The sequence below is a fragment of the Dermacentor silvarum genome, chromosome 10 (genome assembly GCF_013339745.2).
Source record: "Dermacentor silvarum isolate Dsil-2018 chromosome 10, BIME_Dsil_1.4, whole genome shotgun sequence".
NCBI lineage: Eukaryota > Metazoa > Arthropoda > Arachnida > Ixodida > Ixodidae > Dermacentor > Dermacentor silvarum.
Genome location: NC_051163.1, coordinates 35090584 through 35106764, shown reverse-complemented (window position 1 = coordinate 35106764; position 16181 = coordinate 35090584). Strand labels below are relative to the sequence as shown.

General features: G+C 45.5%; 1 protein-coding gene across 1 annotated transcript in view; it reads right to left on the bottom strand.

Moving 5' to 3' along the window:
- Positions 1-13753, bottom strand: part of LOC119431010 (protein tyrosine phosphatase domain-containing protein 1-like) — a 100798-nt gene extending 87045 nt beyond the window's left edge. Inside the window, exon 1 of the mRNA XM_037698480.2 lies at positions 13576-13753. Coding sequence (XP_037554408.1) covers positions 13576-13661 — 86 coding nt within the window. The 5' untranslated portion in view covers positions 13662-13753. The remainder of the gene's footprint in view (positions 1-13575) is intronic.
- Between the last annotated feature and the right edge of the window lie 2428 nt (positions 13754-16181).

Below are 16181 nucleotides of genomic sequence, written 5' to 3'. Positions count from 1 at the left end.
CTCAACTACAACCTACAGATATGATAGCGTCGGATCGTAATTTGAATGTACGAGAAAACACAATTCTGGCACGAGGAAACTCAAACACAAACCCCTTTATCAGCATTTCTACCATGACAACAGCGGCACCCCCCGGTATGTTACTTGCGTAAACACCATCCAGATGGCGCTCGCCTCCTCGGCAGCGGCAGAGCTTTACGTCAAGGGTATAGAAAGACGACTGAAAAACAGCGAATTAGGTTTTGATTTATCCTACATGCGTAATGAACAAACGGTGCAACAGAAGGTCCCTGGACTGATGTACGCAGACGACATTGTGCTACTAGCGGACAATAAAAAAAGGTTTACAGATACTTGCGAATATCTGTGGAAATGCAGCGACAAATCTAGGTCTTAAGTTTAGCACAGAGAAATCAGGAATTATGATCTTTAATGAACACACGAGTAACTTCGTGGTGTCAATTCAACAGCAAGTAATACCCATAGTGAAGCAATATAAGTACCTCGGCGTACACATAAACGAAGGAAAGAATTACTCAAGCAACCACCAAGATAATCCGAAAATAAAGGGGAAGCGGAATGCAGCAATAATGAAACACAGAGCACTGTGGGGCCACAATAAGTATGAGGTGGTGCGTGGAATCTGGAAAGGAGTAATTTTGCCAGCGGTAACATTCGCAAATGCCATTATATGCTTAAAATCGGATATATTGGCGGGTTTGGAAGTTAACCAAAGATCAGTAGGCCGGTTGGCTTTGGGAGCCCACGGTAATACCACAAATGAGGCAGTGCAGGGTGACATGGGTTGGGCCTCTTTTGGAGTCAGAGAAGCACAGAGCAAAATTAGTTTTGAAGAAAGGCTCAGGAACATGGATGAAAATAAATGGGCGGCTAAAGTGCACAAGTGCACATGAAAAGCCTGGACACAGAATGGAGGAAGAGGTCAAGGAAGTTGGCAGCCAAGTACAGGATAATCGAAACTGTAAATAGACAACCAGGAGTCATCAGAAAGAAAGTGAAAGAAATGGAGACCGTGAATTGGATGCAAAGAATGGAAACAAAAAGGACAATGGAGATTTACAAGAATGAGAAGAAAGAAATTAGAAGGGAAAATCTGTACGATAACACAAAGGGCAGTGCCTTGCTATTTGAGTCTCGAGCCGGTTGCCTAAGGACGAAAACATATCGGAACAAATATTCGGAACTAGATGAGACATGTGTATGCTGCAGTAAAGATCCAGAAACCACTCAGCACATCCTGATGGAATGCGACAGGATCCACCCAGCGAGGACCGTAGGTAACGTGCAACTCCCAGAAGCGCTTGGGTTTAAAGTGGAAGGAAACATAAACAGATCAGCCGTAGAGATCAGCAAGAGACGATTAGAGTACTGGTGGAAAAGAAGCAGGGAAAAGATGGATACGACCTGATCTCTTAAAATCATGGGCAGCGGTACAAGGTAAATTTTTGAAAAAGAAAAAGAATAATGAGAGGTGCACAAAAATGCTAGATAAAGAACATGTATAGTATACCTGATTAAATCAAGCAGGCTAGGTGACTATTTGTCGCCGCCCCGTTTCAAAGGGGATGCCAATAAATCATCATAATCATCAGCGTAAAACGGTAGCGGCGCGCAGAGGCCAAGGTGGAGAAAAAAGAAAGCTGCGATTGCCGGGAAGCCTGACAAGCATTCAGGGATCTTTGAATGCTATCGCGGTCTACTCTTAAAGGCGAAGCTTAAGCGTCCTCCAAATCTTAATGGTGTTTCCGTGCGTGATACGACGTTCTCCCGCTGTCCTCGGTGAAATAAAGGAGATACTGGGAAGGGAAGACGCGCCTCCGCACAGCAGCATCGCCAACATCGGCTCGCTCTGCTCGCACTGCTGGTCGCTGGTGTCTTTCGAGACGGTGCCTCACGCAGCCTCGCCTTTCCTTGAACTCGTAGCTTCCTTGAAGTAACGCGTCGCCAATAAACCTCTTTCTTATCAGTACCTTGTTTCTGTTCGGTGAAAGCAAAGGCCAGGTAAGGGGTAATGAATAATGTGTAGGCAAAGTTCAAAGTGGGTGGGTTTATTGCCGCTTTTGCAATAAATTACTTAGTGCAGGCGCTCCGCAGCAATCTGAGTGTTTTACGAGCGCGCAGACTTTGGTACGTTTTTCTGGCAGAACAACGAACTCCACCAAGATCAAATTTAGCGAAAGTGGGTGAAAGGCTATGGCAAATCCTTGTGCGAAGATGATGCGTGTGAAGTAAATACGTCCTTCGCTGAAAAATTTGAGCAAGTGTTGAAAATTGTCATACTGTCCGTTATTAGCTACGCTTCCCAATAATCCAAGGTAACTCTATTTTACAGCAATTTTATGTTTACTGGAAACAGGGGTCATGTTCAGTGCAATGTGTGGTAAATCTTTAACTTTCCTGTGCAGATTAATGCGTTGCAAATAGTAAAGCAGCTCTCTTTTTTTTCTCTTATTTTTCCATTAAACTAGGTTTGTAGTAGGTTTCTATGGTGTCCTCAATGAAATACGAAAGGCCCATGGTATAGATTTGCTTAAAAGGAGCGGAAGGTTATAGATAATGTGTAAACAAAGTTCAAAGTGTGTGGGACAAATGACAGGCCTTAGCAGTAAATTGCACTATGCAGGCTATCCGGAGCGTTAAAACTGTGTTTTAGGAAGAACGCATAATTTAGCACGCTGCCCTAGATGAACTGTAAACCGCAACAAGATGCCATCTAGTGAAAATGGGGGAATATATGGATCAATATTCTCGCAAAGTGAAATGCGTGTAGGTGAATTACTGCATTTGTAAAAGAGAAAGAAAAGTCATAAGGAAAAGGCAGGGAGGTTAACTAGGCTGAGCCCTGTAGGCTACACCCTGCACTGAGGAAGGGGGAAAGAAGATTGAGAAAGGACAAGGAAGAGAGAAGTTAGGGACCGAATGGGGGATAAATGCTGGAAGGTTTTCAATGAATCAGTCTTACAGGGACAACGTTTTAAAGTGTGCGATTTAATCACAAGCAACTGCAATTTTATTGCAACTGGTCGAAAGAAGCTTCGCTGGAAATTGGGTTGTGATTCTGCACAGTCACACAAATCTGCATTGTTTTTTTTTAATGATTCGATATTGAACTTTCCTACCAGGCAAGTAACTGCAACGGCAGTCACTTTCGCGCACACCTTGGTGTTTGAGGCACACTCCTGTGCTTCTGACTTCCAATGAAAAGCCTCAACTATCATTCGTCGTCAGTCACAACAAAATGAGCGGAGGAAATTGAACAGCCAGAATAACTGAATAACTGTTCACATAGGAAAACGTATGTTTTCAGATATGAAGAGCTGATCTGTTATCATGAGTGCAACTCAAACGTCCGGATGTGATTTATGAGAGACGTTCCACGATTTGCCTAACGCAAGTATTAGGCAGTTGCTCGCGCTGATGAAGTAGCTAAACGTGGTCATTACGTTGTAAGTGCCACCAGTTAGTTGCCGTTACACACACTGGGTACGAAAGTGAATGACAGTGAAACTCTCTAGTAACCAAATTTCCATGAAAATTTATTTTCATTTATCCACACGGAGTATCACTTATTTTTTTAATAGTTTTTCGGCAAGCGTGAATCAACCAGTCACTAACATTATCTCCGCAGCTAACAAAACCTTAGGCTTTCTAAAACGGAATCTACGGAACGTTCCACCAGATGTAAAATTACTCGCTTATTAGTCACTTGTTAGGCCGAAACTAGAATACGCGTCAGCCATCTGGAACCCGCATCAATCATATCTCACCGACGCGTCAGAATCAGTTCAAAATTGTGCTGTTAGATTCATTCATACCTCATACTCATATGACGTCAGCGTTTCATTTCTGAAATCAGAATCCGGCCTATCAATGCTTTCATGTCGACGTCGCATTTGCAGTCTTTCCCTGTAGCACACATTCTTTTTTATTCCCTTAATCAAGCACCTTACATCACAGCAGCAGCACGCATATCTCACCGCACCAGCCATCCACTTCAAGTAGCGCGCCCAAGGCACGTATCTCGGACAATCACCTTCACTGCCTCCTTTTTCTTCCGAACCGCGACAGACTGGAACGGCCTTCCCCCCCAACATTGCTACTACCACCTGCCCATCTTCGTTTATAGAACTTGCCACAGACCATTTTGTTAAATGATTATTTATCACGATGTTTGCGCAGTTTTATAAAAACCCAACCCTTATGTAATGCCCCTACGGGGTATTTTTAAGGTAATAAGCTGAACTGAACTGAGCCAGCACATGCTTTCCGGCTCCTATAAGGAAACGCCAGGGGATATACTTCTATATGGGCAACGTTTTATTGAGAGGTGAAACTCTTTGATAAGTTTGCCGGTGTGCTTTTGTCTTACAAGGCGTGTTGTTGGTTGAGTTGGTTCAAGATATCAGATAAATACTGCCCCCCCCCCCTTATAAAAAAATTGGAAAAAGAAAAAAAGAACGCAGAAAAGAGCATGGAATGTCACAAGCGCTCACAAACTGCTGTACTTCAGCGAGAAGTAACAGGACAGTTCATAGTCTGCATATGCGCAAAAACAAACTCCACCTGATAACTCTGTAAGCGGGTCGCGTTATATATCCGCAAAGGCAGCCTTAGTCTTCAATCGAGAATCATTTCTGGAGCAATAAGTTTGAGACGTTGGAATCAGCTAGCGCGAGACAGGGGTAATTGGACATTGCAGGGAGAGGCCTTCGTCCTGCAGTGGACATAAATAGATGATGATGATGATGATGATGATGATGATGATGATGATGATTGGTGCTGGTGGTGGTGGTGGTGGTGGTGGTGGTGAAGAAGAAGAAGAAGTATGAAACGTACTCCAGGTGTCCTCGCAAATTTGCCCCTCATATTTGGGCGTCCAGGTTTTTCTTATATACTCGTAGTTTTCAATGAATTTTCTTCTGACAGGCGCAAACGCTTTCGCTTACCAGCTTCTATAAAGAGACATGAAGAGACGTCAACAGTATTTTCTCTGAATGGTCCTAACCTAACTTATCCTTACTTAACCTAACCTCACACATAAACTTGTGCGAATAAACTGCAAGCTCCTTATACAAAAAAGGAAAAAAAAAACAGAAGGAAAATTAATGTGTGTAATACGTCCGTACGGCTGAAGAATTACGCACCTCAACAGATGCGGCGATGTGGGTTATGTTCGTTTTATATCTGAAATTTCCGAACGCGAGTGCCCAGCCAGCTGTCATAATGATAGACGCGCTCGCGCACGCGTACTCATACGCGCTGTAAGCCAGAAGAAAGCTGTCACTGGCAACTGAAATTTACGTGTACGTCTGAGAAACTGGAACAAATACCCGTCTCTATGTATGCTATACCGTCCGGTTGGGGTGAACGTATATAGGTCTCGACACTGCAGCGACTCCATAAATGCCCAAATGCCATCCCGACGATGGAGCTTGCAGTTAGCTAACAGTAATACCGCCAACGTGGGAAGAAGGCTTCGTAGGTTTCATTTCCCGCGTTTCACACGCCCGTAATACCTCCCATCGACCTGCAGACCCGACAGCTCGAGCTTCGCGATATACATATATAGCGCGCGCCCTATGCAACCAAACCCGTGGGCCTGCAGACCTCCTCAGCGGCGCTATCGAGCGCATTGCGCTAGTGGAATTGACGCGATGATTATCTCAACTTTTCGCACGCCCTCGAAGTGCTTCGTCATCCATTTTGGCGCTCCCCCCCCCCCCTCCCCCTTCCCCAGGCGTGGGAAATCAATTACACGGCCCAGCCCACGCGCGATATATGCCCTACGTACTGCCACCCTCGTGCTCAGTATGTCCCCGCCAAGAACAACACGCAGGCGAGAGGCGCACAGCCGCACGGAGGCACGTCGAACGCTCGTTTTAACTGAACGGGTCTGTCATCACGTACCGCGGCCGCTCCGCTATCGGACGTCCCGTACCGCGCCACACGTTGCCACGCGCTTTTATCGTCGTCCACGGCGGTCCGGGGAGCTGCGGCGAGTGAGCTTTAAATGTTGCCTTTTCGATTGCCGCAGCTTGCCGTCCCTGCTGCGAGCTTCGCGCCGACGTACGCGCAAATTATGTTTGCTTTCGCTGATGGTATAGCGATGGTTCCATGCGTCTCAATTGCGGTGGCGACGTCATCTGGAGGAGACGCTTGGAATCTTTTTGCAGAGCGTGAGCTGCGTGAGAAACTCGCACAGCGAGCTTGCGTAGCACGGAAGGAACCATTACGTCTCGCTTCCAAAAGTCGTGTCCCACGGTGTGACTGTGCGTTGCAGTTGGACTCTATATATGAAACCGCGTGTTCCAGTGACTCTTTGATTCCTCTTAACTCAGCTGCCTGGGCTGCTCGATCCTACCTACTCTTGGCTATACTGCGAAGACCAGTCCATGCAGATATACTCTGATATAAGTATATAACTCATCCGTACGTACTCTAAAACCTCACGCCTGACCCAGTCCGTGACACACATTCGTTCGACGACAGTTGTCAACGTAACAAGTCTATAGAACATCTCATTTGCACCTGTTCCAGCTATGACGAATGGCGCCCTCTACTCCGCACCCCGTGAGATCACTTGAATTCAAGAGCATTCTCAGTGACAATGCGTTTTAACCATATCCATCCAAGACTGCGCGTTCGAGCCGTTTGCCAACTGAACACCGCCGCTTTTTTTTCGAGCGTCAACTAATTCATCTTTAGAAGCCTGGCCTCATTGAAAAGCACACGTCCGCGCCCGGGCTACTCCTCTGTAGCTCACATAAAACCATGCCAGAACCCCTTATTTTCTTCGGCTACCATGCATAGTTCTTCACAGCCCCGGGAATCCCTTTTTGCAGCCTCCCTATTGAAAAATTCGTCGGCCCTTCCACTCCGTGAAGATAGTTAACCAGCGAAGCTGAAACCTGCGGCCCCGGTGTTTACCACTGGGTTAATTCCGAGGGTTCATTAAAGTATTTCTTAATGAGTCACACGTGTTCGGCTGTGACGGAGAGAACGACGTCACTGACGGTATGCCCGCAGTCCGCCGTCGTCGCTTGAGTTCGATGTCTCGAGTTTCCGCGGCGGTGTGGTTAGCAGCATTCGCCTGCCATTGCAGTTTGCGATTCTTTGAAATTAAATTGCTTCAAAATTAACTATGTCCGTGACGTAAGACAACGAATGGCTCATACCCCCGTAAACGCTGCCTCCCCATTACGACGACAGAAGAGAAGTGAAATTCTACGCTGGAATGATAAGCTGCAACGCAGCCAGCTGTGGAAGAATACGACGACGACGAACGCGGGAGCAGTGGCACGAGCGCGTGCCGAGCACGAGCACGGGTGCAACTCGAGCGGCGCCAACGAGCCACCTGCAGAAGAAGACGACGACGCTCGAGCCAATGCTGATGGTGATAGCTTTCTGTATACAGGCGTTTTCGCCTAGCCATATACGATTTCGCCTATTCACATAAAGTTTCGCTTTAAAAAGCAATATGCCCCGTAACTCCCATAGTCAATAGTCCGATATGGAATTTACGGGATCCCATATAAGAACATGTTTTTCATATGTCTGAGTATCGGATTATTGGATATAGGATTTACGGGGCATACGGGGTTTCTTCAGTAGGACCTGCTCCATACGACGTGCCTCTGACAATCGCTGTAAGCAATAAAATGCATTGTAGCTCTTCGGTGTTTCAAAACCACAGCGCTGTAGCGGCGGATCGGTTCCCTTTGAAGCTGCGGTGCTTCGATAGCAGCGGCGTCTTAGAAGAGCGGTCGGATTGAGCAAGTGTCGGGTGGGGTTGTGTGAACCCGTGTGCCGAAGCGGCGGGTTGCCTCATCTCGACATCCTTGGCGAGATGCGTTGAAATGAGGTAGGGCTTATAGTGAGCGAGCGCTGTTCGCATGCTACGCTGTTGTTATTCGACGCTGGTGCCGCTGGCACCTGAACTCGAAAAGCGTGGGCACAGAATGAAGGATGAGGTCAAGGAAGTTGGCAGCCAAGTACAGGATAATCGAAACTGTAAATAGACAACCAGGAGTCATCAGAAAGAAAGTGAGAGAAATAGTGACGGTGAATTGGATGCAAAGAATGGAAACAAAAAGGACCATGAAGATTTACAAGAATGAGAAGAGAGAAATTAGAAGGGAGAACCTGTACGATAACACAAAGGGTAGTGCCTTGCTATTTGAGGCTCGAGCCGGAGCAAATATTCGGAACTAGGTGAGGCATGTGTATGCTGCAGTAAAGATCCAGAGACCACTCAGCCCATCCTAATGGAATGCGAAGGGATTCACCCAGCTACAACCGTAGGTAACGTACAACTTCCAGAAGCGCTTGGGTTTTAAACTGGAAGGAAACATCAACCGATCAGCTGTAGAGATAAGCAAGAGACGATTAGAGTACTTGTGGAAAAAAAGCAGGGAAGACATTGATACGACCTGATCTCTTAAAATCGTAGGTAGCGGTACAAGGTAGATTTTGGGGAAAAAAACGAAAACGATTAATGAAAGGTATACAAAAATGCTATATAACGAACATGTATATTATGTCTGATTAAATCAAGCTGGCTAGGTAACTATTTGTCACCGCCCCGTTTCAAAGGGATGTCATTAAATCATCGTCATCATCAGCCTAAAACGAGTTCGAATAATGTTTTCGGCTCAGATTGCTTCAACCCGACTTCGTATTCTCAGCCCGTTCGCCTCGCGTCAGGGCAAACGGACTTCCACAACTACAAGTGGAAGGAGCAGCTAGAAGAAGCACAAGAAAGAGAAATAAAATGTGAAGGTTAAACGGTTGGCGCATATACGATTGACTGCCATATATACAGGGTGTTTCAGCGAACACTTTCAAAAATTCTTAAAGGTTGCCTGTGGCAGATAGCAAAATTTTAGTTCATAAGCTGGTCTACTCGAACAGGCGGACATTACTTGCACAAGAAATTGATATCCATAATCGAATAATTAACAAGTCACTAATTGAGTTTCTAACTAATTACCTGATGGCCCATATTGCAATTTACAAATTGTAGCCATGGAGTTCGCAAGGCGGATCCACTTGGAATGAATTCTCGCGATGACACCAGTTTCGAGATATTAATTCCCGAACTTTGCGGAGAAATGCATTGGCGTTCCAGTTAGTTTCTTAACAAAACGGCGTTTTACGCATTGAAGCACAAAATTAACTGGAATGCCAGTGCATTTCTCCGCAAAGTATGGGAATTGATATCTCGAAACTGGTGTCATCGCGAGAATTCATTCCAAGTGGATCCGCCTTGCGAACTCCACGGCTACAATTTGTAAATTGCAATGTCGGCCATCAGGTAATTAGTTAAAAAAGTTAATTAGTGATTTTTGTTGATTAGTCGATTATGCATTTCAATTTTTTTGTGCAAGTAATGTCCGCCTCTTCGAGTAGACCAGCTCATTAACTAGAATTGGGCTATCTTCCACAGGCAACCTTAAATAAATTTTGAAAGTGCTCGCTGAAACACCCTGTATATATGGAGAAAGATGAACAGGAGCAGAAAATTCAGAATTGGTGCTATTATTCAGGTTACAATTTGAGCTCAGTGTATGCGATCGACTTTCGCAAACAAGAAATTCAGCTATCTATATTTGTTCATAGGTAAATCATTGAAAGCGGACAAGTGGTATATATGAAACTACAACTTACGTGAAATTGGTACAATGCTTAGGAGGGTTTTGCAAAAGTCATATTCACAAATTAGTGTGATACTTTAGAGCTCTGTATAATACATCGATTATGTCCGCTTTAGATGTGTTAATAAGTGTAATTCAGAAAATGGTGATATCGTTTTGTTTGTTGTTGTTGTTGTTGCTTAGTTAGAGAGTTGTAAACTTGATTAATAACTTTTTGGAATTTCGCGATTTATAAGAAGTTTAAAAAAACTGATGCTTTCAATAAGAAATCTGCTTTTTGCATTCATGATTTTAACTTTTTCTTTTAAACGCAACAAACATCATCAAAATCGGTGCTGTGGACGCCGAGAAAAGCGACTTCTTCGTTAAAATGTGTTCATATTGGAGTTGCAAAGGTTTAAATTCATCTTAACCCTCTAACTAAAGGCTCTAATTAAATGCTCTAATTAAAGGCTTGGACGAGCTGTACTCGTCTTGCCAGTCCGTAGCAATGTCTTCGACGACTATAGACCTCGTCTAGACGTATATTGTTGTCTTGCTCACCAGCCATCAATCGCGCACTGCACTGCGTGTAGTTCGAGCGTTAACGTATATTATTTTGAGCTTTGAGATTCGGCCTTCCTCAGCGCCAGCGACGTGTTCGGACAATAATAGAAAATCTCAAATGAATGCAGAGTAGGTGAAATTTCCGAAGAAATGAGAATATTAGAGAAAAAAAATATTAGAGAGGATATCGCTGCGGCAGCGCAGCGTTTATGGCGCGGCGCTGTTAAGCTCTACGCCGCGGATTTGATCCCGTCCGCGGCGGCTGCACTTATATGGGGGCAAAAATGCGACAATGCTCGTTTAATTAAATTGTACAAGAACCCCAGGGAGTCTAAATTAATCCGGAGTCTCCCACTACAGCGTGCCTCATAATCGGATCGTGGTTTTGGTACCTAAAACGCAACAATATAACTTCTCTTTTTTTATAAAAAATATTTTTATAAAAAAAAGAAAAGTTATATTGTTGCGTTTTAGGTTTCGAAGGTCATATGGCCTTCGAAATCAAATGAAAGATCGAATATTTCTTCATTTATAAAAAAATCGAAGTATAATCTTTTTGTGGAGTCCATTTGATAAAAATGAGAAGCAGCTGCTTTCAGTTGTCTGGTGTACCGTAAGAATGATGATAATAATATAAGGGAAGAGCATGACATCAGTTGTCTGGTGTAATGTAACAATGACAGGTCATGAAATACGCGAACAGCGCGCCCCCTCATGTGTGTCAAGTGCTGCGTCCGTTGATGGAGATCAGTAAAACACCACGACACCACACGTTGTTTTTAAGGGATGCAAACATGATGGGACTGGTTAGGTTGTTTCGCTTAAGGGGTAATTCATACCGGCGACTCTCCGAGGTCACGCGACACACATTCTAGTACCCTCAACTGGCAAAGTGACCGGTCGCAAATAGTTCCAAATAATTGTCGCTGTTGGTCGAAAAGCGACTGTTCTGGGTCAGTCGCTCGGGCTGCTCGATTTTGTAGTCGCGCGACTGGAATGTCAAGCAGCGAACGCTTTTCTAAACAAAGCGACCATATGCGACTATTGGCGACCGGTCTCTTTGCGAGTTGAGTGCCCGGTAGAACATTTGCGACCGGCTTGGTCGCACGACCTCTGCCAATTGCCGGTGTGAATGAGCGCTAAATCTAGAACCACTGAAACTCATTGAGCAAAAGTTCTGTGCATAATGCGTTCGCGCGGAAACATATGCATCCGCGCAACATCCGCGGCCCATCTGCAGCGAGATCATTCGGAACAGTCCTCATTTGCAACCAAGTTGTTCCTTCGATATTCCGTTAAGTGATCTTGTCTTTTGTATTAGAACGGGAAAAAATTCGTAAGGTTCGAATAGCGAACTGTTCAATCGAACACGAATTGAAAAATTGACTGCGCATCCCACTTTGGAGATGATTGGCGAAGTTAAATGCGATTAACAATATATTTCATGATTGGCGCGTAATTTGAGACGTTTATGGTTATTATAAAGAGTGGCGCATACTCAGTGGCTCATAGCCGGTGCCTCCTCACAGGCGTTTTGTGTGCGAGTAATTTTATTAGAGATAACCACCGGCGTCCCGTATGACAGGAATTCGTCATCACACTTAAGCAGGCCCGTGTCGCTTACACTTAATACTCCGCCTCAGTTCCCTATAGCTCGCGACCCTTTCCCGATGATGGCCAAAAGGTATGGCGGCGAACGCCATGCACGAAGGGCAGCTTTCTGGTAGAAGCGCGGCCTCTTGCGAGGGCCGATCCCGGAGGTAGTGCACAGCCGCGCCAAGAAAATTGCATCGCTTCCGGGTTTCTGTTATTGTCTCGCACTTTTAATATTTCAGTCTGAGAAGGTTTAACATAAAAGGCAATGCGCTGTCGGTGCTTTGTTTCATGGCATTTGTTTGTGGGCTGACATTCTCAAAATTTTGGGGAATAACTTTGTCAAGAATGTAAGACAATTGGTATGAGCAACTTTAGTGATAGAATGACGTGGCAATATTACCCGCATATGCTGCATGTCATATAGCAAGGCGTGGCATATACGTATATCTAAACATATACGGCAATTGTCGCTCACGGGACGCCAACGCCGGCGCTGGTGCCGACGCCGGATTTTCTGCGGCATGAGGCCCTTAACGGTGTCGCGTTAAAATAAGTCTTCATTTGTCGTGGCAGACAAAGCCTACTTTCCAGACTTGATAGTAACGAATACAAGCAATTCATTATTTGTAATTAATTTCGGTATTTTGGTAATCTTTAAATAGATCTATTACATGTCTTACTCGGTAAACCTCACTGTGCTTCAAATAAATGTTGAGTAACCCTTTAGATGTAACTAGTTATTGTATTGACGAAAGCAGCTCTAGCAGGCGACGCCGCTTTGAGCACTTAAATTTCGCAGGAACTACATCAGAACGCTTAGTCATCCCTCTTAATTCCCTTACTCATTCCCTTAATTCGCTTATTCATCCTCTTCATTCGCTTAGTCATTCCCCTTAATTCGCTTAGTGTACTTCGCTTAGTCATCCCTCTTCATTCCATAGTCGAGGCTTCGACTCCCACCCAAGGTAGAGGGTTCAAGTGCCTTAATTAACTCTATAATAATTAACTGTGCCTTAATTAACTTCGCCTTCATTCACACCAAAGGATGTGGGTTCGACTCCCACGAAAGGTGGTGGGTTCAACTCCCACCTAAGGTCTAGAGTTCGACTCCCGCCAAAGGCCGAGGGTTCTAGTGCCTTAAATATTGCTTAATTAACTGCGCCTGAATTAACTTCGCATTCATTAACACAAAGGTCGTGGGTTGGACTCCCACCAAAAGTCGAGGGTTCGTAGCTTTTGTGTGCCTTTCGTGTCACCGACACGTTTTCGCTCAAGGTCGAGAGAGAGATAAATAAAAGTTAACCGGACAAGATTCTGGTTTGCTACCCTGCAATGGGGGAAGGGTAAAGGAAATGACTGACTAATGAGACATATAAGGCTTTCACCTTAATAAATAAATAAATGCGATAGATAGATAGATAGATAGATAGATAGATAGATAGATAGATAGATAGATAGATAGATAGATAGATAGATAGATAGATAGATAGATAGATAGATAGATAGATAGATAGATAGATAGATAGATAGATAGATAGATAGATAGATAGATAGATAGATAGATAGATAGATAGATAGATAGATAGATAGATAGATAGATAGATAGATAGATAGATAGATAGATAGATAGATAGATAGATAGATAGATAGATAGATAGATAGATAGATAGATAGATAGATAGATAGATAGATAGATAGATAGATAGATAGATAGATAGATAGATAGATAGATAGATGTACTGCAACGGATGCAACTCACCGCGACTGCAACGGGTTTCCGTAGCTGATGCAGTTCTGTCCCTCTGCGTCTGTAGGCGGCAGGGCAGCCTCCAAGTCCTCGCTCATGGCATACTAGCGCTGTGCCGGTCACTCTCGGCGGTTCGGCACCGTCGGCCACGCAAGGCCGGCATGACGACTGCGCCGCCTACGCAGGCATCCTCCGCGCACCACACGTCGACTGCCGCTGACTAGACACGCTTCTAATCAGCGGCAGAGGTCCAGGACTGAAGATTCGCGCTGCTTCGAGACTTATACTCGATGATATCAAACGAACCGACGCCTTCCTCTTCTTTTTTTCTTTCTCTTAGCGCGTCACCAAATACGCACTTGAAACAGATGACCGCGCTTAATTATATCCGCCTTGCGAGCGGCGAAGGCTTCGGCGGCTTGACAGTCTCCCAGCGAGCGAAACTCAAGTCTTCCAGTCTCGGATACAGTGCACGGTGGGCCGGTGTGTATCTTCGACGAGCGTTTTCGTTAGGAGCACACGCGACACCGGTAAGGTAAATACATCGAACGCGTCCGTTGTGACAGCCTCGTCTAGTAACGGATCAAATCCTGCGCCGTAGGCAGTCCCAGCACCAGAACCTGGCTCTATCTGTCCGCGGTGCTTCTTCGCTTTTAGAACCTTGACAGGTGTCAGCGACGACCTTTTCAACACATTTAAGGGAAGTCAACTGCTACGGTCCTCTTCGCATCGAGCACAACATAACGCACGCCGCCACAAGGTTGCGAAACGGGGCTTTCTCCACACGAAACGAAAATCCGCAACGATGCTCGCCACACCGGTACACACGCCTCTGACGGCAGCGGCGACTGCGGCGTGCTCACGCTGAACGCACGCTCCAAACACCTATACTACTCTCTTCTTCCCTTCCCTACCCTCTCATCCCTCTTCTATCCCGGCGGCTCTACCTTGTTTTCCCTTTCGTCTCCCCAAGGGCGACGGGAAAGTGAAACTGGCCGAGCCACGTGGTTCGTTGACGCCAGAACGCGCGGCGGGCCCCACAGCGGTTACCAGGGGCAACCTTCCTTTGTATAGAGTGCCGCAACGTTTGGACGCGTATATATCGACGCGTAGGCTTTCTTGTTCTCTTTCCTTTCGAATGATGCTCTCTCTCTCCCCTTCTAGCTACACATCATTATTTTATTTTTATTTTTCACTTTTTTTACGGCCTGCATCACACGCTCTCTCATTCTTCAACGCCGCATGTGTTTCACTCCTTTTCGTATACCTCTCATTAAAGAGCCGCGTATATACGAACGAGGGACGAACTGCGCGAATGCCTTCAGATGTGGCGAAGCGAGCCGCGTGGTACGGTCTGCCTCTGTTTATACGTGCAAAAGTTCTGGCTTTGATAGAGAGTACGCACTTATTACTATTTATATGAGCCACTCTTTCAAGCCGCTACCTCGGGTACGGAGGAATTCCGCCGCGCGGTCATTATAGGCTGTGTGTTTCCCTCACTGCGCCGCTGCCGACCTTGACTTTGTTGGTTGCCCTGAAAGGATTTCGTTGTCCTGGCCCTCCCCTCCTCCCCCCCTCTCTCTCTCTGTCCCAAGCTATCCTTTCAGCTTGCTTTCTTTCCGTGTAGAAGAAAACAAACGAAAACTCTATTCTTGGTTAATAGATTTCGCCCGGAACAAGCGGTACCAAAAAAAAAAGGTGTCGCGTTGCTTTTTCTGCCGTTTACTTTTAATCGAGCTTCTCACGAGCCCGAAGGCATTGTCTCAACCCGAACACAATTGTAGCCTGCGCGACAAGCCAGTCCATCAGTTTCCGTGTCGTTCCATCTTTCCCGCTTTCTTTTTCAAGCTGTGTAGGTAAACTGTTGCAGTGCTACTCTGGCGCTCGATTTAGCCTCGGTGTGTTGTCTCTGTCCACAGGTAACATGCCATACTCGTTTCACTTCGTTTGAGATGTAGACTGAACGTGCGATTCTCGTGCATTGTCCTGTACGACTGCACTTTTCGCTTTGTGTGCAACACTAACCATGCGCGGCTTGGCTGCGAGGTTGGTTAAAGCATTCACTTTGCAAAACGATGTCTGTTGCGTGTGTCCTTTTTTTCTGGGGAGTTCATTTCACTGCCACGGATACCTTTAATTTCCTTTATGTGGTTCAGATATTAAAATGCTATTTTGTGTTCACAACTTCAAAAGTGTATTGCGGCGCTTTGAATGATTGGCCGTGCCTCAATGTTCTGTGGTATAGCTAGCCTACAAAGAATTTCGCGCCGATTAACAAGCCCGCCAGCATCTTCTGTCGTATGGAAACATAGCCTGGAGAAGCGGAACAGTTTCTTCGTCACAATGTTTTTTTTTTTCTTTTTTTCTTTGGGGGGGGGGGGGGGGGTGGCCCCGATTAGCCCTAAGGGGCCAGCACATTTTGAAGCGCAGCTTTCTTTGCGATCCTTCCAAACTGACTTTGGCTGCTGGATGCCGCCTTGCCGAATGGAACACTCGCGTTCGAGAGCATGTGCGCGTTCCGGCTTCCATTAGGTCTACGACGCAGGAATGTAACGGGCAAATAATACTCAAACTTACCACTTCCTATCGCGTCGTACTTTTCTCTTCACATAACCTCT